General features: G+C 41.2%; 1 protein-coding gene across 8 annotated transcripts in view; it reads left to right on the top strand.

Annotated features, from left to right (window-relative positions):
- The window catches only part of SMOX (spermine oxidase), a 40,550-nt gene extending 39,557 nt beyond the window's left edge, over positions 1-993 (top strand). For 6 of the 8 annotated variants that reach the window (XM_057502762.1, XM_057502767.1, XM_036885098.2 and 3 more), the window contains 2 exons: positions 3-92; positions 539-993. In XM_057502762.1, the coding sequence (XP_057358745.1) occupies positions 3-92; positions 539-676 (228 nt within the window). In that variant the 3' untranslated portion in view covers positions 677-993. The remainder of the gene's footprint in view (positions 1-2; positions 93-538) is intronic. The other 2 variants (XM_057502766.1, XM_036885100.2) reach the window with 2 other exon arrangements.
- The last annotated feature ends 24,608 nt before the right edge of the window (positions 994-25,601 follow it).

Raw genomic sequence — 25,601 nt, 5'->3', positions numbered from 1 at the left:
AGCAAGGAAGCTCCTCAAAGCAGCAGCCCGGTCACCTTTTATCTTCCAAGTGCCCAGAACAGTCCCTGGACTCTAATAGGGGCTCCGTAAAGGTTTGTTAAATTACCACCTAACTTTATCCAGTGCTTATGTTCTTCAAGGTTTTAAGCGCTTTAGATACATTGTTTCAAATCTTTGCAACCACCCTGAGAAGTAGTTGTGTTAAACCCATTGTGCAGATGGGAAGATCTAAGCATAGGGAGGTTAAACGACTTACCCTGAGTTCACTGGTGAGAGGCACCATGAGCCTCCAAGACTGCAGAGCCAGAACTCCTAAAAGCCTCAGAGCAGAAAGAACTGAGGCCTGGATGGGGAAGAAACATGGGAAGGTGGCCAGGTGGGATGGGCAATTCCTTGTCCTGCAGAAGCAGCAATACCTTCATCTCAGAGGCCTGATCATTCCTCTCTGCCTTGTAGTTTGGATGGGGGGCTCTGGGGCAGACAGGTAGCCTCTCAGCCTTTCTTGCTCCTCCACCCTCACTTCCCTGCCCTGGCCCAGCCCATGCAGGTGCTGTTCTCTGGTGAGGCCACCCACCGAAAGTACTACTCCACCACCCATGGTGCTCTGCTCTCTGGCCAGCGCGAGGCATCCCGTCTCATCAAGATGTACCGAGACCTCTTCCAGCAGGGGACCTGAGGGCCCTCATCACTACCAAGCGTGTTCCTTAAAGAACCACTAACTCGTGACTGCCCCTTGCTGCCATGTGCTCCTAATTTCCTAATTCTCTGTAGAATGGATATGTATCTTTTGTAGAGCTGGACACCCTGACTAGTTTCACCCTGGCCCTGTAGCTTTTCCTTTTCTCTATGCCAGGTGGTGACCAGGGTGGGGCTATTGATTTACCTCTGTGCTCTGACCTCTGACCTTCCCATGCCTCCCCTCCCTCCTTGTTATTGTAAGTGCCTTCAGTACTTTGCATTTTGGGGATAATAAAAGAAGCTTGCCCTTCCTGAGCTCCTCAGCTTCTCTCTTCCATTTTCCTCAGCCTCTTGTGTATGTGTGGTTTTTTATCACACCCTCTTTGAGTGAGGGGATTGTGGGGGGAGCTGTGGCCTGGCTGTGCCCCCAGGAGGGAAGGTGCCTGCCTTTACTGAAAGGGGGTATCTTCTCACCCCAATCTGTTTCTGGTTGTTTGCCTTCCTGCCAGCAAGACCCCACAGGGATCAGGGCCCCTCACTGCCCAGTTCCTGCTCCTTCAGGACAGACCTAGGTCTGCCTGCTGGCCCTTTGCCAGACTTCTCAAGGCCTGACTGGGTGTCACATACACACAGAGTGGAGGTGAGCTCCATGGGAGGCACACCTGTTGTGGCTCCAAGCCAAGCTCAGATGTGTTAATTATTAATCAGTGTCACCTGGCTGTTTGGGGTGGCTGCTTTTGGCTTCTGGGAAGGTGGATAGTCCGGCCATTTTTTTGGCAGGGGGATATCCCTAAGTGTTGACCATCTGCTGTGTTCCTACCACTTATTGTGGAAGAGTCTTTGTTCTTTTTGCTGAGTGAAGACACACACACACACACACACACACAACCTTACATACACACATATCTGTATACACTCCTGCAGATGTACTACTCACACCCTTACACAGACACACAATTATGTCTACACACATGCATAGAACCTTAAAGAACATTTAGTCATTTTCTTACTCCAGTGATGGAGTTTGAATTCTATAGAGGGGTCAGGTAGCAGAGGAAGTTGTGAAAAGACAGATGGGACCCCTGGTTAATTATGTATGAGATCAGGATGGGGCCCCTTCTTGGAAGTTTAGGGCACTGCTCTTCATGTGACTGCATCCTCTCCCTGCTCACCTAATTTTATGATGATGTCCAACACACTGACACACCTATTCCCACACCTGCCTGCATCCACCTACATGCACACCTGTCAGGTACACCCACCTACACACACACTAACAGGCATCCTTGCTTTGCCAGGGTTGATCTACCAGTCACCTTCGTGGAGTTTATGGCAAGGATTCATATTCAGCCGATGGGTAACTTAAAAAAAAGTAAGTATGTTTAAATTTCTTGAACGGAGGATCTGTTGATGTGGCTCAAGCTCACCAGTCGTAGAGGATACACTGAAACAGCCCCTCCCTCACCTGTCCCCAGTGCCATTGCTGCTCCCCACAGTCCCGAGTTATTGGTGTTTTGTGTATCCATTTCTAGATTTGTCAGTATAAATACACACCTTCTGTCTCCTTTTATTTTTATTTTTATTTTATTTTGGTATCATTAATCTACAATTCCATGAAGAACATTATGTTTACTAGGCTCCCCACTTCACCAAGTCCCTCCCTCAGTCTCCTTTTTATATGAAAGTGACAAAGTAGTCAACCTGTGTTGCAGTTTGCTTGGTTTAGTAAATGTATCTTGGAGGTCTTTCTGCAACCTTACTTAAACAGCCAGTGTAAATTTGGACCTTACTTTGATCAAGGTGCGTCTGTCTCCCTCCTCCTGGTCCAGAGTGGCTCTGTGGGAAGTACCTTCTACTGACTTCACTCCAGAGGCACTGATGGAGGGTGGCCCCTCCCCACATCCTGGAATTTTCCCTGCTTACTGTGGTGGGATGACAGAAGTGTCACATAAGTATGGGGGAAGAAAGTTAACAAGTAGATTCTCAGGATCACAGGCATAGGAATTTGGAAGGACACAATGGGGGTGAAAGGGGCCAGTAATGCTTATTCAGTGATTACATGTTGGGTAGCGTTTTCCATGGGTGTGCAAGAGGGAGGAGAGAATAGTCTCTTAGTGCCAACCCCCTGCCAGGCGGGCTATCAATCATAAATGCTGGGCACACAGTCTCTTGGCATGGATGCCAACTCAGGCTGGGGCAGGGTGGGGTGTGATTTATCCCCATGGGGTAACAGAGTAAGCACCTATGGTCACTCAGGTAGGTGGTAATGCCAAGACTTGAAGCACTTCATGGTTCAGGCTCATTTTATTTATTGCACAATGAAGGGAGGAGGCTGGTGCCATCTAAAAAGAAAAAAAAAAATCTGAGGCCATTGCTGGAGAGAGTGGAAATGGAGAGGATCTGTGTGGCAGGTCTACGAAGCTGCTCGCGTGTCTGCCAGGCTCTCCACTCCTGGGTATACATCCAAGAGAAACGAGTGTGTGTGACCAACAAAAACACAGACCGGAATGTTCACGGCAACATAGTTCATAATACCTAAAAACTGGAAACAGCCCAGATGCCCACCAGTAGTGGAACGACAAACTGTAGTGCATTCATACAATGAAATACAATTGACCCTTGAATAATATGGGTTTGAACTGCTCAGGTCCACTTATATGCGGATTTTTTCAATAAATACATTGGAAAAACTTTGGGAGATTTGTGACAAGTTGAAAGCATGTTCTTGCGTCTAGCTTGATTTTGTAAGTATGGCATATGATACATATACAAAATATGTGTTAATCGACTGTTCTTGTTATTGATAAGGCTTCCATTTGACAACAGGCTATTAGCAGTTAAGTTTTTGGGGAGTCAAATGTTATAAGCAGATTTTTGACTGTGAGGGAATTGGCGTGTCTAATCCCTGCGTTGTTCAAGAGTCAACTCTACTGTGTACCAATAGAGTAAGAGGAACTGGTATTTGCAACCACATGGATTAATCTAAAAAACATGTTGAGTGATGATAATGAGGGTGAATGTAGTAACCACATTGTTGTTCTTGTGAAACCTTCATGAGAGTGTATATCAATGATACCTTAATAAAAAAAACAAAAAAACAAAACAAAAAACATGCTGAGTGAAAGAAGCCAGACACAAGGCTATGTACTATATGGTTTCTTTTATATGAACTTCAAGAACCTGTCAAACTAATCTATGGTGTTAGAAATGGAGGTAGTGCCTGGGAGGGAGTATGGCAGTGCTTTCTGGGTTACAGAAATGTTCCATATCTTGATCTGGGTAGAGATTGCGTTTATTCAGTGGATTTGTGCATTGGTAAAAATACATTGGGTTATATACTGAAGGTTTATGCACTTCCCTGTATGTAAGATATAACTCAATTTTAAAAGTTTTTTAGAAAAGAGTCTGAGGATACCCTTACCCCTAAACCTCCCATCCCAAATATATGGTTGTTTTGGCCCAGCCTGTTTCCTCCTTGCGGCTGAGATGATGCATCCTGAGAGCAGATAAAGAGAGGAAGGACCTACTTATGCCCTGCTGGCGGCTGGCTGATAAGGATTAGCCTTGCATTTACATAGTATGTCACCATTAACTAGACCCCTTGCCTGTGTCCCCCCATCTGGACATCTGTGGCCATGGGAGGGAGGTGGGGATTTTTCGCAGAAGAGGAAATCGAGGTTCCCAGAAGGACCTGTGTGGGACTGTGCAAGGCTGTACAGCTTGGAGAGGATGCCATCTCATGTGGAACAGAGCACCCCAGGAGGTGGGTGGAGGGAGCCTGGGGACACACAGGTGGAGACAGGTGTGTGGGGCATGACCTGGAGAGTTTCCCAGAACAGTCAGCCCTCAGTGTGCTGCGTCCACACCGAAGAATGGCATAGTGTGGGTAACACTTAGGATTTGCAGCTCCAAAGCCAGATTCAAGATAGATTCAGAAAAGCAAGGGCCGTTCAGAAGCAAGTAGAGAACAGATGTGCTGGGGACATAGGAAGAGTTTCTTGTGACTGGGTTTCTGAAGCAGCCTGAGTAAGGACTGAAACCCAAAGGCCAGTAGCAGGGCGGCACATGTGTCCTGCTCGGGCCAACATCAATGGCAGTGCCTGTTACACTTTTCCTAGCGTCTGTAGAAGGTCACATGAGAGGAAAGTTCTGGCACTAGAGTCTAGGTAGGATTGTTTGCATGGTTTCTTGTGCTGCAGGCTTCATTTGAATCCACAGGCAATGTATTTAGTGATGACCTGGCTGCTCAGCAGGTACTGTCTCTCTCAAGCTTTCCTGCTGTGGGACAGGGGAGCAGTGTGTGAGACCCCACTTCATGGATGCCACTTGAAATGTCTGCCCCACCCACAAATGTAGGAGGGAAGTGCCTCTGGCTGGAGTCACCCCACATGGACTTGGGCCTGTTGGTACGAGCCCAAGGCTATCCCAACGTGCAGAATGAGGTGGGCTGCTGGTTCAGTTCCAGAGAACTGCCTGTCTAATGAATCATCTGCCAAACGCGGCCGTGTTTCTTGTAATGCCTGCCTGGGATGTTTGCCGAAGCGCTCCTGATTTGTGTAGGGAAATCAAACCTCAACAAGTGTGGCCCTACAGAGGTGGCATCCAGGACATCTAAGCTCATGTTAGATATTTAGTATAAGAAAGGAAGGGGCTGGTCACAGCCCTGCTTTGTACTATTTAATGGAGGTGATGGACATAAAGCTGCCCCTGTTCCCCTGCTGCCCTGATTCTAGCAGTGATTGTTGAACATTGAGTTTGCAGGAGTGTTTAAAATCTGGGTCCCTGTTAGGGGATGCAAAACGTTAGCCACATTTTATTTCAGTGAACTCAGTATTTGTACAATTTTTGGTTCTGAGTTTCACTTTTTGTCTTGGATCTGTCACCTTCCCTCTGCCATACGTGTGGCACATGGGGTCACACAGTCCTCTGTCTGTGCCTTAGAGCTCTTCCTTCCCATCTGTGAGCTACTTCAGGGCCCCTTCCAGCTACCCAAGCCATCGGTTTCCCTTTTGCTCAATTCGTTTGGGCTAGGTTTTTATCACCTGTGATCAGTCTTAATTAAAATTGGTTTCAGGAGTAGGCTTTCCATAACCTATTATTTCCCTCTGTCTCTTTCCAATATCCTTAACTCTCATGCCATTTGTTGTGTAAAAGCCAATCAACACAATCCGGGTCATGGATCAGTTGTCTGCTTTCCCCACAGCTGTAACCAACAGGTCACCCCTATGGGTCACCAATAGGTGCTAGTGAAGTGGCTGCCTGCTGCCACCTGCTGCCACAGCGCAGCACAGCACGCAGGATCTTTCCACAGACTTAACATGACCAAAGCAGGGCTCTTCATCCGCTCCTTCGCAAACCTGATCTGCGTGAGCTGAGGAAGCGGTACCACCATTTGGCTCAGGGCAAACACCCGAGTCACCACTGACTCTCTATCACACTGCACACTGACCTTCAGATTTGCCATGAGCAAATCATGTTGGCTGTACCTACGGGACATATCCTGGGTCTGATGGTGTTGTACCTCTTCCACGGTGCGTCTCATTGCTGGGTGGCGTCCTTCCACGCTTGGACCTTTTTGCCTGTTCTCCGCACAGCGGCCAGCGTGATCCTTTGAAAATATGATCCAGGAGACAGGTGTGTGGGGCATGACCTACTGGCAGCCCTCCTGGGTTCCCTTGTTAGCGCTCGCTTCCCTGGTGTCCATCACACTAAGTGTAAAAGGTGATTTTCAACATCTGTAAATCTCCTTCCCTCGCTGTGTTCAGACCTTGCTCAGCTGTCACTCCTCCCGAAGACTTCCTGAGGCTCCCTGTTTTCACGGCACCACCGCTCTCTCTGTTCCTCCCTTTGCCTGTTTTTTCAAAGCCTTTCTCTTTCCTTTGTCTACTTTTTGTGTTTGTTTATTGATATGTTTATTTATTTGTCTACAACACCTTCTTGCCACTGGAATGTAAGTTTCAGTGTCCAAAATAGTGCCTGGTGTAATAATAGGTTATTGCTAAATATTTGCAGGATGAATGAACAAGTGAATGAAGGAGCCAGGCTGAATGGTGCCACTCCCAGACCCACCCTCAGTGCTGGCTGGCAGCCCTCCTGGGTTCCCTTGTTAGCTCTGCCCTCTTCAACCTCAGCCACCCATCTCCTCACTGCAAACAGGCAACGAGGTCTCCTGACCATAGACAAAATAGAAGCCACCTGGAGGCAACTTCCTCATCAAATCTACAAATAGCCGGCCTCCACACCCATCCTTTTAGTCCTTCCCCAACACACAAAGTAAGTGGGTGACCCTCCACGTGGGCATCCCATGTCCCAAACTCAGGCGCCTTGCCTCACCCTTTCCTCTCCCCTTCTCTCTCCTCCATCCTTCCTTCCCACATTTCAGTAAGCCCACATCTGTCCCATCACCCAGCCTCTGGTTGCTACCGCTTCCCCTGGCCTTCCTTTTGCAGTTAAGCTTCACACTAGCATTTCTACACTTGCTCTCCCTGCATCCTCACTATCTCGACCCTGCAGTTTGGAGGGGATCCTCAGGCCGCTGGCTTCCTTTCTCACCACGGCTGGGAGAGGTGGGGAGGAGCCACAGCTCTAAGGTCTTTGGAAGCAGGGACAACCTCATGGGCCGAACCACGTCCTCTGGGGCCATCTGCTGGCCATTCGGGACCACAGCCCTCTTCCTGCAAGAACATGTGTGTCCTGGATTCTCTGTGAGCATTTCTGAATTAAAAAAAAACAAAAACTAATAAATCACAGAAAATACTTTAGTTAATGTTGAATAAGCGAATAATATAAGATTGTACCTTATTCTAGAGTATCATTTATTTTTCATTCTCAATAGTAAAAAGAGGCCTTGTTAGCCCCCAAGATGAGATACTCTCTTTTTCATCCATCCATCCCACTCATCCATTTTTTTGTTCATTCACCAGACTTTATGCTTCAATAAGTTCCCCAAGTGAAGCTGGATGGTATGATTTCAGTTCTTTTAAATTTGTCAAGCTTTTTTTTTTTTTCGTAGCCCAGCATATGATCTACCCTGGTATATGATCTATGGCACTTGCAAAGGATTTACGTTTGCTGTTTTTGGGTATAATGTTGTACAGATGTTGATGAGATCCTGTTGTTGCTTGACAGTGGTGTTGATTTCTCCTATATTCTTGCTGATTTTCTGTCTAGTTCTATCAATTGTTGAGAGAAGAGTGTTAAAGTGCCCAACTATAATTGTGTATTTGTTTATCCTTTCAATTTTATCAGTTTTTTTCATTGATACACTTTTTAAAAGAAGAGTTTTACAGTTACAGAAAAATGAGTAGAGTCTGCCCCATGTACCATTTTCTGTATTATTAACATTTTACATTCATTTGGTATATTTGTTAGAACTAATGAACCAATATTGGTACATTATTATTAACTAAAGGCCATGGTTAGGGTTTTTCTCAGACTCTCCTTGTTTTTTATGATCTTAATAGTTTTGAAGAGTATAGGCAGGTATATTGTATGATGCCTGTCTACTGGGACTTGTATTTAACTTGTCTACTGGAACTTGTATACTGTACGATGCCTGTCTACTAGAACAACCTATTTAAAAATATGCAAATCTGTGTTTTTCTAATGACTGGACTGGAGCTATAGGCTTTTTGGGAGGAAAGCCACAGAGGTAAAGTGCCATTTCATCTCATCACATCAAGGGCACATACTATCAACATGATTATGACTATTGATATTGGCCTTGATCACTGCACTGAGATACTTCATCAGGTTTTTGCAGTGCAAACTTACTCTCCCCCTTTCCATACGCTACTCTTTGGAAGGAAGTCACTATGTGCAGCCACACTGAGGGATTATGCTCCCCTCCTTTAGAGTATCTTTATTAATTTATTTGGAATTCTTTTGTACAGGAGAACTGTTCCTTCTCTCCCCAATTCCCCATTCCCTGTTGATTATTTTATGCAATCATTTATTTGTCTCAGAATAGACTCATGGATATTTATCATAGACTTTGAATTATCCAATATCACTTAATTTTGTTAAGTTGCTCCAGCTTTGCCCATTGGGAGCTCTTTCAGTTGGCTCTATGTCCCTTAGACAGGCCCCATCAAGGTGTATGTGTATTTTTTTCTCCTTTGAGCACTCCCTTACTTTCTGGCACTGTTAGATATTCCAGGCTCATCTTGCCTATGTCCTGCCCTGGTCATAGAAATAGCCATTGCTCCAAGGAACCCTAATTCCTTTTCATAGAGAATGGTATTAGAAACCAAGATCTGGGCGGTAGGTGTGCTTATTGTTTACAGAGGTGTAGCTGCTTCTAGGCCCTCAGCTGACAGAGCTGTGTGTCTCTAACCCTTCTATGTACACGTATCTGTAACTATTTCAATATGTAACCATCTGTATTTTTGTTTTGTGTGGGTTCTTACCAATGTGTCTAATTATAATCCATCACCACATGGATCGTTCTAACCTCCTCCCATCCCCTTCATTCCCAAAGAGTATTTTCACTGGATTTAGAGTTCTGCTTGGCAATCTTTTCTTTGAGCACATAAATATTGTGCCTTCCTTCTGGCCTCCATGATTTCTGTGGAGAAATCTGCTGTATTTAGAGCTGTGTTTCCCCAAGTCTAAGGCGCCATCTCTTTTTGCTTCTCTCAAGATTTTCTCTCAAGTTGCCTAAGTTTTCAGACTCAGATTCCAGGTAACCTCCTTTAATGGAGCTTTCTTGTGATTTTCATGCTTATCTACAACACCCTACTCCTGCCAGAGGTACATTTCTGTCCTCGAAATTCCCCAAGCCCTTAAATTTGCTTCTTTACTGCCTTCATCATATTTGCTTTCTTTGCTAATAATGTGACCATGTGTCTTAGGTGGTTCATAGAGATGGCAACATTGTATCCCCATAGTGTCCAGAAATATATAATGGGGGGACAAAAATATTAATTAAGCAGATGAAGGCAATCGTGCCATTGGTGGAATATTCTAAGTTTTTAAAAATTGTATTTTAGTGACATAAATAGTTGTAAAAATAGTCTCTTAAAGAAAAAAAAAGAACTTTACAGATAAAGCTAGAATTTCCTGTGATCACTTCCTTAATTCTGACAACCTTATGTGTTTGGTGTTTGTCCTACCAAAATATAAAAAAAAAATTTCTACAATACATGTGATACATAAGATCATATGTAACATCAAACATCATATATGAATGTAAATTATATGGTATTTTGTGTGTACACATGTTTAGATTAATGGAATTACCCTGTACATATTCTCCTTTAATTCGTTTTTTGTTTACACAATAGGAGGAGAACTCTCTGTGTTTAAATTTTGGATCTTGTGTATTCTTTTTAACTGATAGATAGCATTTCATTGTCTGACCATACATATTTAAGTATCTTCTTTGCAAGGGATAGACAATTTGTTGTTTCTAATTGTTCATTATTATAAACAATGTTGCAGTAACCATAGACAACAATGTCTGTGTGCACATATGTGAAGGTCCCTGGATCATGGGGCATCATTACTTTTAGTTTTGGAAGACACTGTCAAATTATCCTGAAAAGAGGTTTGCCAAATTTACACTCCAACAAACGGGGTATTAGAGCTCCTGTATTTGTGCAATGTTGCCATCACTCAGAATAAAACACTGATTTTTTTTTGTCACTAGTTACATAAAACAGGGTGTCTCATTTTTTGTTTTAATTTGCACTTCCCAACTAGTGATGTTTTTTCTTGTGATTATTAACCATTTTGTTTTTCTCCCTATGAACTGTCAGTCCTACCCCTTAGCCCACACTTCTGTGTTGTTCGTCTCTTTCTTAGAGTGTGATATGAATTACAAATGTTTTCTCCCAGTCAGCTGCTTTGTTTATGGGGTCTTTTGACATATAGAAGTTTTAAATACAGAAATGAACAAACTTATCAACCTTTCCTTTTGGGGTTTGTGCTTTTTGCAACCTATTTAAAAATATGCATTCTTTTTTTTTTTTTTAAATATTTTTTATTGAAGGGTAGTTGACGCACAGTATTACATTACATTAGTTTCAAGTGTACAACACAGTGATAAAACATTTATATACATAATTCTATGTATATGGTATGCTTTCTTGTGACTGAAGTGTTTAACATTCACCAGTATACTCTGGACACAGCAGGACATGTATGCTTAATTCTATACATATATATAGTCTAGGCTTTTATACAGATAGACTTCTAACACCTCCCTTTAAGTCCTTTAATATCATTTTCTTTACCAGCTCTTATGTGCAGATGTAGACAAATATTGGTCAAATACATCACTGAGGATTCTATATATAATGAAAAGACTCTGTTCTCCCTAGGTTCCTAGTCCCCTCACCACGAGCAAATCATTATCAATTTCTTAAAAACCCTTCCAGGGATGGTTTATGCATATTCAAGCAAATTCCTATATTCTTTAGTAGTGAAATGTACCAAATCCAACTAATAATCAATATGTTTGCACTGTATTGGCTTCTGACGTAGTAGAGAGCAATCAACTATGGGCTGAGCTGCAGACGCTCCGCATCTACCCCTGACTGTTAATGCAGACATAGAAACCTGCCATCTGATTCTCTTAGGCTCAAGTTATTACAGTAGGGCCAGGTGCTAGCCAGTCCAGTGAGGCCACACTGTGGCTCATCAGCTAAACCTCAGTCACAGTTTGAGAGAATGACCTCTTCTGCACTTGGTTCCTATATTCCAGCTGAATAAAACAGGGATGTATCCTGGTTTTCTAGTACTTATAATTTATTCTTGAAACCACCTTCAGTTATGCTAGAAATCAAACATTGCATTTCTAAAGCACAGACAGTGCGCACTGTCTCATTTGGGCAGGATCTTGAGAGACAACTTGTCGGTTTGCTATTTTAGCATCAGAAAGATGAGCTAGAGATCAGCTAGTCCAAAATAAAAGTTATGTTTAGTAATAAATTTTTTTTTTTTTTAGATAATTATTTTTTATTGAAGGGTAGTTGATGCACAGTATTACATTACATTAGTTTCAAGTGTACAACACAGTGATAAAACATTTATATACATAATTCTAGGTTCCAGCTATCACCCTACCAAGCTGATACAATATCTTGACTATATTCCTTATGCTATACATTACATCCCGGTTACTTATTTATTTTACCATTGGAAGTCTGTCTTTTTTTTTTTTTTTTTTGTGAGGGCATCTCTCACATTTATTGATCAAATGGTTGTTAACGACAATAAAATTCTGTATAGGGGAGTCAATGCTCAATGTACAATCATTAATCCACCCCAAGCCTAATTTTCGTCAGTCTCCAATCTTCTGAGGCATAACAAACAAGTTCTTACATGGAGAACAAATTCTTACATAATGAATAAGTTACATAGTGAACATTACAAGGGCAGTCATCACAGAAACTTTCAGTTTTGCTCATGTATTATGAACTATAAACAGTCAGTTCAAATATGAATACTCATTTGGTTTTTATACTTGATTTATATGTGGATACCACATTTCTCTCTTTATTATTATTATTTTTCATAAAATGCTGAAGTGGTAGGTAGATACAAGATAAAGGTAGAAAACATAGTTTAGTGTTGTAAGAGAGCAAATGTAGATGATCAGGTGTGTGCCTGTAGACTATGTGTTAATCCAAGCTAGACAAGGGCAATAAAACATCCACGTATGCAGAAGATTTCTCTCAGAACGGGGGGTGAGGTTCTAAGCCTCACCTCTGTTGATCCCCAATTTCTCACCTGATGACCCCCCTGCGACTGTGCCTGTCTTAGGTTGTTCCTCCCTTGAGGAATCTTACCCCTCTCTGGCTAAACAGTCATCTTCCGGGGCCATACAGGGAAATGTAAAGTTGGTAAGTGAGAGAGAAGCCTTATTGTTTGAAATGGTTAGCTTTTTATTTCTTTGCATATTTATGCCCTGTAGCTTCTATGCCCAGCATTTGTCTTGAGGTATCTTTACCACTTGGAAGAATTATGATACTCGGTAATTTCGATATGAGGCACAAATTCTACTTAAGGGTTGTAATTAGGAAGGAAGAAGAAAAGCTATAGAAGTGGCAGGCGGCAGAAAACATGGGAAGATTGATTATTTCTTTGACATATCTTCTTGTAGAGTAACTTCAGCATGTATAGGTTTTAAGCTACTACTTAAATTGCGCACACACATTAACATAATAGGAGTATAGTTACATAACCAAAGCATATCTGTAATTGCCAGCCATCTCCAGTGAAACCAAGAAAACCAGTTAGGCACCTTAGGCATTTGTGAAAACTTATCTATGATATGGTGGATATTGTCCAAATGAACTTGAACAGTCTGAGAGAAATCAGACAAATTAAAACAACCCATTCCTGGGGAATGTTCACATCCCTTATGTTCTTTTAACAGTAAATAGTCTGTAGTTGTAAGATTTTGGAGCGCTACAATTTGCACTTCTCCTAATTCTTGGTTGAGTTCCAACAGTATAGATCCAGTCAAATTTGTTGTTTTACTGTATGCACAGGCCAGCTTAGATATCTCCTTCATTCCCATGGCAAGTCCAGGAACTGGTGGGATGAGTGCATCTACAGCTGTAGCAGTGCGTGGATCTTTGTTGGGGTTTTTTGATGATCATCTTCTGGCATGAGTCTTCCAGAGAGTGCTGATGTTGGAAGTTCTTTTTCATATCGTATCTTAGTTCCTTTTCGGGGTAGCCCAATTAGGCTTTGATCTTCTGTATAAACGCAAACAGACCCTTTGCCTACACTTTTATATGCCCTTTATACCCTTCTGTAGAACTCATTAGAGGTTACCACACAGGAACTGCCCTTTTTTGTTTGTTTGTTTGTTTTTGTTTCGTTTTTTGTATCACTAATCTACACTTACATGACGAATATTATGTTTACTAGGCTCTCCCCTATACCAGGTCTCCCCTATAAACCCCTTTACAGTCACTGTCCATCAGCATAGCAAAATGTTGTAGAATCACTACTTGCCTTCTCTGTGTTGTACAGCCCTCCCTTTTCTCCTACCGCCTCATGCATGTTAATCTTAATACCCCCCCTACATCTCCCACCCCCTTATCCCTCCCTACCCACCCATCCTCCCCAGTCCCTTTCCCTTTGGTACCTGTTAGTCCATTGTTGAGTTCTGTGATTCTGGTGCTGTTTTGTTCCTTCAGTTTTTCCTTTGTTCTTATATTCCACAGATAAGTGAAATCATTTGGTATTTCTCTTTCTCCGCTTGGCTTGTTTCACTGAGCATAATACCTTCCAGCTCCATCCATGTTGCTGCAAATGATTGGATTTGCCCTCTTCTTATAGCTGAGTAGTATTCCATTGTGTATATGTACTACATCTTCTTTATCCATTCATCTATCGATGGACATTTAGGTTGCTTCCAATTCTTGGCTATTGTCAATAGTGCTGCGATAAACATAGGGGTGCACTGATCTTTCTCATACTTGATTGCTGCATTCTTAGGGTAAATTCCTAGGAGTGCAATTCCTGGGTCAAATGGTAAGTCTCTTTTGAGCATTTTGATGTACCTCCATACTGCTTTCCACAATGGTTGAACTAACTTACATTCCCACCAGCAGTGTAGGAGGGTTCCCCTTTCTCCACAGCCTCGCCAACATTTGTTGTTGTTTGTCTTTTGGATGGCAGCCATCCTTACTGGTGTGAGGTGATACCTCATTGTAGTTTTAATTTGCATTTCTCTGATAATTAGCGATGTGGAGCATCTTTTCATGTGTCTGTTGGCCATCTGTATTTCTTTTTTGGAGAACTGTCTGTTCAGTTCCTCTGCCCATTTTTTAATTGGGTTATTTGTTTTTTGTTTGTTGAGGCGTGTGAGCTCCTTATATATTCTGGACGTCAAGCCTTTATCGGATGTGTCATTTTCAAATATATTCTCCCATACTGTAGGGATCCTTCTTGTTCTATTGATGGTGTCTTTTGCTGTACAGAAGCTTTTCAGCTTAATATAGTCCCACTTACTCATTTTTGCTGTTGTTTTCCTTGCCCGGGGAGATATGTTCAAGAAGAGGTCACTCATGTTTATGTCTAAGAGGTTTTCGCCTATGTTTTCTTCCAAGAGTTTAATGGTTTCATGGCTTACATTCAGGTCTTTGATCCATTTTGAGTTTACTTTTGTATATGGGGTTAGACAATGGTCCAGTTTCATTCTCCTACATGTAGCTGTCCAGTTTTGCCAGCACCACCTGTTGAAGAGACTGTCATTTCGCCATTGTATGTCCATGGCTCCTTTATCAAATATTAATTGACCATATATGTCTGGGTTAATGTCTGGATTCTCTAGTCTGTTCCATTGGTCTGTGGCTCTGCTCTTGTGCCAGTACCAAATTGTCTTGATTACTATGGCTTTATAGTAGAGCTTGAAGTTGGGGAGTGAGATCCCCCCTACTTTACTCTTCTTTCTCAGGATTGCTTTGGCTATTCGGGGTCTTTGGTGTTTCCATATGAATTTTTTTTTTTTTTTTTAATAATTATTTTTTATTGAAGGGTAGTTGACACACAGTATTACATTACATGAGTTTCAAGTGTACAACACAGTGGTAGAACATTTATATACATAATTCTAGGTTCCAGCTATCACCCTACCAAGCTGTTACAATATCTTGACTATATTCCTTATGCTATACATTACATCCTGGTTACTAATTTATTTTACCATTGGAAGTCTGTCCTTTTTTTTTTTTTTTTTTTTTTTTTTGTGAGGGCATCTCTCATATTTATTGATCAAATGGTTGTTAACGACAATAAAATTCTGTATAGGGGAGTCAATGCTCAATGCACAATCATTATTCCACCCCAAGCCTTATTTTTGTCAGTCTCCAATCTTCTGAGGCATAACAAACAAGTTTTTACATGTAGAACAAATTCTTACATAATGAATAAGTTACATAGTGAACAGTACAAGGGCAGTCATCACAGAAACTTTCGGTTTTGCTCATGCATTATGAACTATAAACAGTCAGTTCAAATATGAATACTGATTTGGTTTTTATACTTGATTTATATGTGGATACCACATTTCTCTCTTTATTATTATTATTTTTAATAAAATGCTGAAGTGGTAGGTAGATACAAGATAAAGGTAGAAAACATAGTTTAGTGTTGTAAGAGAGCACATGTAGATGATCAGGTGTGTGCCTGTAGACTATGTGTTAATCCAAGCTAGACCAGGGCAATAAAACATCCACGTATGCAGAAGATTTCTCTCAGAACGGGGGGGTGAGGTTCTAAGCCTCGCCTCTGTTGATCCCCAATTTCTCACCTGATGGCCCCCCTGCGACTGTGCCTGTCTTAGGTTGTTCCTCCCTTGAGGAATCTTACCCGTCTCTGGCTAACCAGTCATCTTCCGGGGCCATACAGGGAAATGTGAAGTTGGTAAGTGAGAGAGAAGCCTTATTGTTTGAAAAAGTTAGCTTTTTACTTCTTTGCATATTTATGCCCTGTGGCTTCTATGCCCAGCATTTGTCTTGAGGTATCTTTACCACTTGGAAGAATTATGATACTCGGTAAATTTGATATGAGGCACGAATTCTATTTAAGGGTTGTAATTAGGAAGGAAGAAGAAAAGCTATAGAAGTAGCAGGCGGAAGAAAACATGGGAAGATTGATTATTTCTTTGATATATCTTCTTGTAGAGTAACTTCAGCATGTATAGGTTTTAAGCTACTACTTAAATTGCACACACACATTAACATAATAGGAGTATAGTTACATAACCAAAGCATATCTGTAATTACCAGCCATCTGCAGTGAAACCAAGAAAACCAGTTAGGCACCTTAGGCATTTGTGAAAACTTATCTATGATATGGTGGATATTGTCCAAATGAACTTGAACAGTCTGAGAGAAATCAAACAAATTAAAACAACCCATTCCTGGGGACTGTTCACATGCCATATGTTCTTTTAACAGTAAATAGTCTGTAGTTGTAAGACTTTGGAGCGCTACAATTTGCACTTCTCCAAATTCTTGGTTGAGTTCCAACAGTATAGATCCAGTCAAATTTGTTGTTTTACTGTATGCACAGGCCAGCTTAGATATCTCCTTCCTCATTCCCATGGCAAGTCCAGGAGCTGGTGGGATGAGTGCATCTACAGCTGTAGCAGTGCGTGGATCTTTGTTGCGGTTTTTTGATGATCATCTTCTGGCATGAGTCTTCCAGAGAGTGCTGATGTTGGAAGTTCTCTTTCATATCGTATCTTAGTTCATTTTCGGGGTAGCCCAATTAGGCTTTGATCTTCTGTATAGACGCAAACAGACCCTTGCCTACACTTTTATGTGCCCTTTATACCCTTGTGTAGAACTCATTGGAGATTACCACACAGGAACTGCCCTTTTTTTTTTTTTTGCTTTGTTTTTGGTATCACTAATCTACACTTACATGACGAATATTATGTTTACTAGGCTCTCCCCTATAACAGGTCTCCCCTATAAACCCCTTTACAGTCACTGTCCATCAGCATAGCAAAATGTTGTAGAATCACTACTTGCCTTCTCTGTGTTGTACAGCCCTCCCTTTTCTCCTATCCCCCCATGCATGTTAATCTTAATACCCCCCTACTTCTGCCCCCCCTTATCCCTCCCTACCCACCCATCCTCCCCAGTCCCTTTCCCTTTGGTACCTGTTAGTCCATTCTTGAGTTCTGTGATTCTGCTGCTGTTTTGTTCCTTCAGTTTTTCCTTTGTTCTTATATTCCACAGATAAGTGAAATCATTTGGTATTTCTCTTTCTCCGCTTGGCTTGTTTCACTGAGCATAATACCCTCCAGCTCCATCCATGTTGCTGCAAATGATTGGATTTGCCCTTTTCTTATGGCTGAGTAGTATTCCATTGTGTATATGTACCACATCTTCTTTATCCATTCATCTATCGATGGACATTTAGGTTGCTTCCAATTCTTGGCTATTGTAAATAGTGCTGCAATAAACATTGGGGTGCATCTGTCTTTCTCAAACTTGATTGCTGCGTTCTTAGGGTAAATTCCTAGGAGTGCAATTCCTGGGTCAAATGGTAAGTCTGTTTTGAGCATTTTGATGTACCTCCATACTGCTTTCCACAATGGTTGAACTAACTTACATTCCCACCAGCAGTGTAGGAGGGTTCCCCTTTCTCCACAGCCTCGCCAACATTTGTTGTTGTTTGTCTTTTGGATGGCAGCCATCCTTACTGGTGTGAGGTGATACCTCATTGTAGTTTTAATTTGCATTTCTCTGATAATTAGCGATGTGGAGCATCTTTTCATGTGTCTGTTGGCCATCTGTATTTCTTTTTTGGAGAACTGTCTGTTCAGTTCCTCTGCCCATTTTTTAATTGGGTTATTTGTTTTTTGTTTGTTGAGGCGTGTGAGCTCTTTATATATTCTGGACGTCAAGCCTTATCGGATGCGTCATTTTCAAATATATTCTCCCATACTGTAGGGATCCTTTTTGTTCTATTGATGGTGTCTTTTGCTGTACAGAAGCTTTTCAGCTTAATATAGTCCCACTTACTCATTTTTGCTGTTGTTTTCCTTGCCCGGGGAGATATGTTCAAGAAGAGGTCACTCATGTTTATGTCTAAGAGGTTTTCGCCTATGTTTTCGTTCAAGAGTTTAATGGTTTCATGGCTTACATTCAGGTCTTTGATCCATTTTGAGTTTACTTTTGTATATGGGGTTAGACAATGGTCCAGTTTCATTCTCCTACATGTAGCTGTCCAGTTTTGCCAGCACCACCTGTTGAAGAGACTGTCATTTCGCCATTGTATGTCCATGGCTCCTTTATCAAATATTAATTGACCATATATGTCTGGGTTAATGTCTGGATTCTCTAGTCTGTTCCATTGGTCTGTGGCTCTGCTCTTGTGCCAGTACCAAATTGTCTTGATTACTATGGCTTTATAGTAGAGCTTGAAGTTGGGGAGTGAGATCCCCCCTACTTTATTCTTCTTTCTCAGGATTGCTTTGGCTATTCGGGGTCTTTGGTGTTTCCATATGAATTTTTGAATTATTTGTTCCAGTTCATTGAAGAATGTTGCTGGTAGTTTCATAGGGATTGCATCAAATCTGTATATTGCTTTGGGCAGGATGGCCATTTTGACGATATTAATTCTTCCTAGCCACGAGCATGGGATGAGTTTCCATCTGTTAGTGTCCCCTTTAATTTCTCTTAAGAGTGACTTGTAGTTTTCAGAGTATAAGTCTTTCACTTCTTTGGTTAGGTTTATTCCTAGGTATTTTATTTTTTTTGATGCAATTGTGAATGGAGTTGTTTTCCTGATTTCTCTTTCTGTTGGTTCATTGTTAGTATATAGGAAAGCCACAGATTTCTGTGTGTTGATTTTGTATCCTGCAACTTTGCTGTATTCTGATATCAGTTCTAGTAGTTTGGGGTGGAGTCTTTAGGGTTTTTTATGTACAGTATCATGTCATCTGCAAATAGTGACAGTTTAACTTCTTCTTTACCAATCTGGATAAATCTGGATATCTCCTTCATTCCCATGGCAAGTCCAGGAACTGGTGGGATGAGTGCATCTACAGCTGTAGCAGTGCGTGGATCTTTGTTGGGGTTTTTTGATGATCATCTTCTGGCATGAGTCTTCCAGAGAGTGCTGATGTTGGAAGTTCTTTTTCATATCGTATCTTAGTTCCTTTTCGGGGTAGCCCAATTAGGCTTTGATCTTCTGTATAAACGCAAACAGACCCTTTGCCTACACTTTTATATGCCCTTTATACCCTTCTGTAGAACTCATTAGAGGTTACCACACAGGAACTGCCCTTTTTTGTTTGTTTGTTTGTTTTTGTTTCGTTTTTTGTATCACTAATCTACACTTACATGACGAATATTATGTTTACTAGGCTCTCCCCTATACCAGGTCTCCCCTATAAACCCCTTTACAGTCACTGTCCATCAGCATAGCAAAATGTTGTAGAATCACTACTTGCCTTCTCTGTGTTGTACAGCCCTCCCTTTTCTCCTACCGCCTCATGCATGTTAATCTTAATACCCCCCCTACATCTCCCACCCCCTTATCCCTCCCTACCCACCCATCCTCCCCAGTCCCTTTCCCTTTGGTACCTGTTAGTCCATTGTTGAGTTCTGTGATTCTGGTGCTGTTTTGTTCCTTCAGTTTTTCCTTTGTTCTTATATTCCACAGATAAGTGAAATCATTTGGTATTTCTCTTTCTCCGCTTGGCTTGTTTCACTGAGCATAATACCTTCCAGCTCCATCCATGTTGCTGCAAATGATTGGATTTGCCCTCTTCTTATAGCTGAGTAGTATTCCATTGTGTATATGTACTACATCTTCTTTATCCATTCATCTATCGATGGACATTTAGGTTGCTTCCAATTCTTGGCTATTGTCAATAGTGCTGCGATAAACATAGGGGTGCACTGATCTTTCTCATACTTGATTGCTGCATTCTTAGGGTAAATTCCTAGGAGTGCAATTCCTGGGTCAAATGGTAAGTCTCTTTTGAGCATTTTGATGTACCTCCATACTGCTTTCCACAATGGTTGAACTAACTTACATTCCCACCAGCAGTGTAGGAGGGTTCCCCTTTCTCCACAGCCTCGCCAACATTTGTTGTTGTTTGTCTTTTGGATGGCAGCCATCCTTACTGGTGTGAGGTGATACCTCATTGTAGTTTTAATTTGCATTTCTCTGATAATTAGCGATGTGGAGCATCTTTTCATGTGTCTGTTGGCCATCTGTATTTCTTTTTTGGAGAACTGTCTGTTCAGTTCCTCTGCCCATTTTTTAATTGGGTTATTTGTTTTTTGTTTGTTGAGGCGTGTGAGCTCCTTATATATTCTGGACGTCAAGCCTTTATCGGATGTGTCATTTTCAAATATATTCTCCCATACTGTAGGGATCCTTCTTGTTCTATTGATGGTGTCTTTTGCTGTACAGAAGCTTTTCAGCTTAATATAGTCCCACTTACTCATTTTTGCTGTTGTTTTCCTTGCCCGGGGAGATATGTTCAAGAAGAGGTCACTCATGTTTATGTCTAAGAGGTTTTCGCCTATGTTTTCTTCCAAGAGTTTAATGGTTTCATGGCTTACATTCAGGTCTTTGATCCATTTTGAGTTTACTTTTGTATATGGGGTTAGACAATGGTCCAGTTTCATTCTCCTACATGTAGCTGTCCAGTTTTGCCAGCACCACCTGTTGAAGAGACTGTCATTTCGCCATTGTATGTCCATGGCTCCTTTATCAAATATTAATTGACCATATATGTCTGGGTTAATGTCTGGATTCTCTAGTCTGTTCCATTGGTCTGTGGCTCTGCTCTTGTGCCAGTACCAAATTGTCTTGATTACTATGGCTTTATAGTAGAGCTTGAAGTTGGGGAGTGAGATCCCCCCTACTTTACTCTTCTTTCTCAGGATTGCTTTGGCTATTCGGGGTCTTTGGTGTTTCCATATGAATTTTTTTTTTTTTTTTTAATAATTATTTTTTATTGAAGGGTAGTTGACACACAGTATTACATTACATGAGTTTCAAGTGTACAACACAGTGGTAGAACATTTATATACATAATTCTAGGTTCCAGCTATCACCCTACCAAGCTGTTACAATATCTTGACTATATTCCTTATGCTATACATTACATCCCGGTTACTTATTTATTTTACCATTGGAAGTCTGTCCTTTTTTTTTTTTTTTTTTTTTTTTTTGTGAGGGCATCTCTCATATTTATTGATCAAATGGTTGTTAACGACAATAAAATTCTGTATAGGGGAGTCAATGCTCAATGCACAATCATTAATCCACCCCAAGCCTAATTTTCGTCAGTCTCCAATCTTCTGAGGCATAACAAACAAGTTCTTACATGGAGAACAAATTCTTACATAGTGAATAAGTTACATAGTGAACAGTACAAGGGCAGTCATCACAGAAACTTTCGGTTTTGCTCATGCATTATGAACTCTAAACAGTCAGTTCAAATATGAATACTCATTTGGTTTTTATACTTGATTTATATGTGGATACCACATTTCTCTCTTTATTATTATTATTTTTAATAACATGCTGAAGTGGTAGGTAGATACAAGATAAAGGTAGAAAACATAGTTTAGTGTTGTAAGAGAGCACATGTAGATGATCAGGTGTGTGCCTGTAGACTATGTGTTAATCCAAGCTAGACCAGGGCAATAAAACATCCACGTATGCAGAAGATTTCTCTCAGAACGGGGGGGTGAGGTTCTAAGCCTCGCCTCTGTTGATCCCCAATTTCTCACCTGATGGCCCCCCTGCGACTGTGCCTGTCTTAGGTTGTTCCTCCCTTGAGGAATCTTACCCGTCTCTGGCTAACCAGTCATCTTCCGGGGCCATACAGGGAAATGTGAAGTTGGTAAGTGAGAGAGAAGCCTTATTGTTTGAAAAAGTTAGCTTTTTACTTCTTTGCATATTTATGCCCTGTGGCTTCTATGCCCAGCATTTGTCTTGAGGTATCTTTACCACTTGGAAGAATTATGATACTCGGTAAATTTGATATGAGGCACGAATTCTATTTAAGGGTTGTAATTAGGAAGGAAGAAGAAAAGCTATAGAAGTAGCAGGCGGAAGAAAACATGGGAAGATTGATTATTTCTTTGATATATCTTCTTGTAGAGTAACTTCAGCATGTATAGGTTTTAAGCTACTACTTAAATTGCACACACACATTAACATAATAGGAGTATAGTTACATAACCAAAGCATATCTGTAATTACCAGCCATCTGCAGTGAAACCAAGAAAACCAGTTAGGCACCTTAGGCATTTGTGAAAACTTATCTATGATATGGTGGATATTGTCCAAATGAACTTGAACAGTCTGAGAGAAATCAAACAAATTAAAACAACCCATTCCTGGGGACTGTTCACATGCCATATGTTCTTTTAACAGTAAATAGTCTGTAGTTGTAAGACTTTGGAGCGCTACAATTTGCACTTCTCCAAATTCTTGGTTGAGTTCCAACAGTATAGATCCAGTCAAATTTGTTGTTTTACTGTATGCACAGGCCAGCTTAGATATCTCCTTCCTCATTCCCATGGCAAGTCCAGGAGCTGGTGGGATGAGTGCATCTACAGCTGTAGCAGTGCGTGGATCTTTGTTGCGGTTTTTTGATGATCATCTTCTGGCATGAGTCTTCCAGAGAGTGCTGATGTTGGAAGTTCTCTTTCATATCGTATCTTAGTTCATTTTCGGGGTAGCCCAATTAGGCTTTGATCTTCTGTATAGACGCAAACAGACCCTTGCCTACACTTTTATGTGCCCTTTATACCCTTGTGTAGAACTCATTGGAGATTACCACACAGGAACTGCCCTTTTTTTTTTTTTTGCTTTGTTTTTGGTATCACTAATCTACACTTACATGACGAATATTATGTTTACTAGGCTCTCCCCTATAACAGGTCTCCCCTATAAACCCCTTTACAGTCACTGTCCATCAGCATAGCAAAATGTTGTAGAATCACTACTTGCCTTCTCTGTGTTGTACAGCCCTCCCTTTTCTCCTATCCCCCCATGCATGTTAATCTTAATACCCCCCTACTTCTGCCCCCCCTTATCCCTCCCTACCCACCCATCCTCCCCAGTCCCTTTCCCTTTGGTACCTGTTAGTCCATTCTTGAGTTCTGTGATTCTGCTGCTGTTTTGTTCCTTCAGTTTTTCCTTTGTTCTTATATTCCACAGATAAGTGAAATCATTTGGTATTTCTCTTTCTCCGCTTGGCTTGTTTCACTGAGCATAATACCCTCCAGCTCCATCCATGTTGCTGCAAATGATTGGATTTGCCCTTTTCTTATGGCTGAGTAGTATTCCATTGTGTATATGTACCACATCTTCTTTATCCATTCATCTATCGATGGACATTTAGGTTGCTTCCAATTCTTGGCTATTGTAAATAGTGCTGCAATAAACATTGGGGTGCATCTGTCTTTCTCAAACTTGATTGCTGCGTTCTTAGGGTAAATTCCTAGGAGTGCAATTCCTGGGTCAAATGGTAAGTCTGTTTTGAGCATTTTGATGTACCTCCATACTGCTTTCCACAATGGTTGAACTAACTTACATTCCCACCAGCAGTGTAGGAGGGTTCCCCTTTCTCCACAGCCTCGCCAACATTTGTTGTTGTTTGTCTTTTGGATGGCAGCCATCCTTACTGGTGTGAGGTGATACCTCATTGTAGTTTTAATTTGCATTTCTCTGATAATTAGCGATGTGGAGCATCTTTTCATGTGTCTGTTGGCCATCTGTATTTCTTTTTTGGAGAACTGTCTGTTCAGTTCCTCTGCCCATTTTTTAATTGGGTTATTTGTTTTTTGTTTGTTGAGGCGTGTGAGCTCTTTATATATTCTGGACGTCAAGCCTTATCGGATGCGTCATTTTCAAATATATTCTCCCATACTGTAGGGATCCTTTTTGTTCTATTGATGGTGTCTTTTGCTGTACAGAAGCTTTTCAGCTTAATATAGTCCCACTTACTCATTTTTGCTGTTGTTTTCCTTGCCCGGGGAGATATGTTCAAGAAGAGGTCACTCATGTTTATGTCTAAGAGGTTTTCGCCTATGTTTTCGTTCAAGAGTTTAATGGTTTCATGGCTTACATTCAGGTCTTTGATCCATTTTGAGTTTACTTTTGTATATGGGGTTAGACAATGGTCCAGTTTCATTCTCCTACATGTAGCTGTCCAGTTTTGCCAGCACCACCTGTTGAAGAGACTGTCATTTCGCCATTGTATGTCCATGGCTCCTTTATCAAATATTAATTGACCATATATGTCTGGGTTAATGTCTGGATTCTCTAGTCTGTTCCATTGGTCTGTGGCTCTGCTCTTGTGCCAGTACCAAATTGTCTTGATTACTATGGCTTTATAGTAGAGCTTGAAGTTGGGGAGTGAGATCCCCCCTACTTTATTCTTCTTTCTCAGGATTGCTTTGGCTATTCGGGGTCTTTGGTGTTTCCATATGAATTTTTGAATTATTTGTTCCAGTTCATTGAAGAATGTTGCTGGTAGTTTCATAGGGATTGCATCAAATCTGTATATTGCTTTGGGCAGGATGGCCATTTTGACGATATTAATTCTTCCTAGCCACGAGCATGGGATGAGTTTCCATCTGTTAGTGTCCCCTTTAATTTCTCTTAAGAGTGACTTGTAGTTTTCAGAGTATAAGTCTTTCACTTCTTTGGTTAGGTTTATTCCTAGGTATTTTATTTTTTTTGATGCAATTGTGAATGGAGTTGTTTTCCTGATTTCTCTTTCTGTTGGTTCATTGTTAGTATATAGGAAAGCCACAGATTTCTGTGTGTTGATTTTGTATCCTGCAACTTTGCTGTATTCTGATATCAGTTCTAGTAGTTTGGGGTGGAGTCTTTAGGGTTTTTTATGTACAGTATCATGTCATCTGCAAATAGTGACAGTTTAACTTCTTCTTTACCAATCTGGATTCCTTGTATTTCTTTATTTTGTCTGATTGCCGTGGCTAGGACCTCCAGTACTATGTTAAATAACAGTGGAGAGAGTGGGCATCCCTGTCTAGTTCCCGATCTCAGAGGAAATGCATTCAGCTTCTCGCTGTTCAATATAATGTTGGCTGTGGGTTTATCATATATGGCCTTTATTATGTTGAGGTACTTGCCCTCTATTCCCATTTTGCTGAGAGTTTTTAACATGAATGGATGTTGAACTTTGTCAAATGCTTTTTCAGCATCTATGGAGATGATCATGTGGTTTTTGTCTTTCTTTTTGTTGATGTTGTGGATGATGTTGATGGACTTTCGAATGTTGTACCATCCTTGCATCCCTGGGATGAATCCCACTTGGTCATAGTGTATGATCCTTTTGATGTATTTTTGAATTCGGTTTGCTAATATTTTGTTGAGTATTTTTGCATCTACGTTCATCAGGGATATTGGTCTGTAGTTTTCTTTTTTGGTGGGATCTTTGC

The sequence above is a fragment of the Manis pentadactyla genome, chromosome 5 (genome assembly GCF_030020395.1).
Source record: "Manis pentadactyla isolate mManPen7 chromosome 5, mManPen7.hap1, whole genome shotgun sequence".
NCBI lineage: Eukaryota > Metazoa > Chordata > Mammalia > Pholidota > Manidae > Manis > Manis pentadactyla.
Note: the sequence above shows the minus strand (reverse complement) of the source record. Positions and strands in the feature narration are given on the sequence as shown.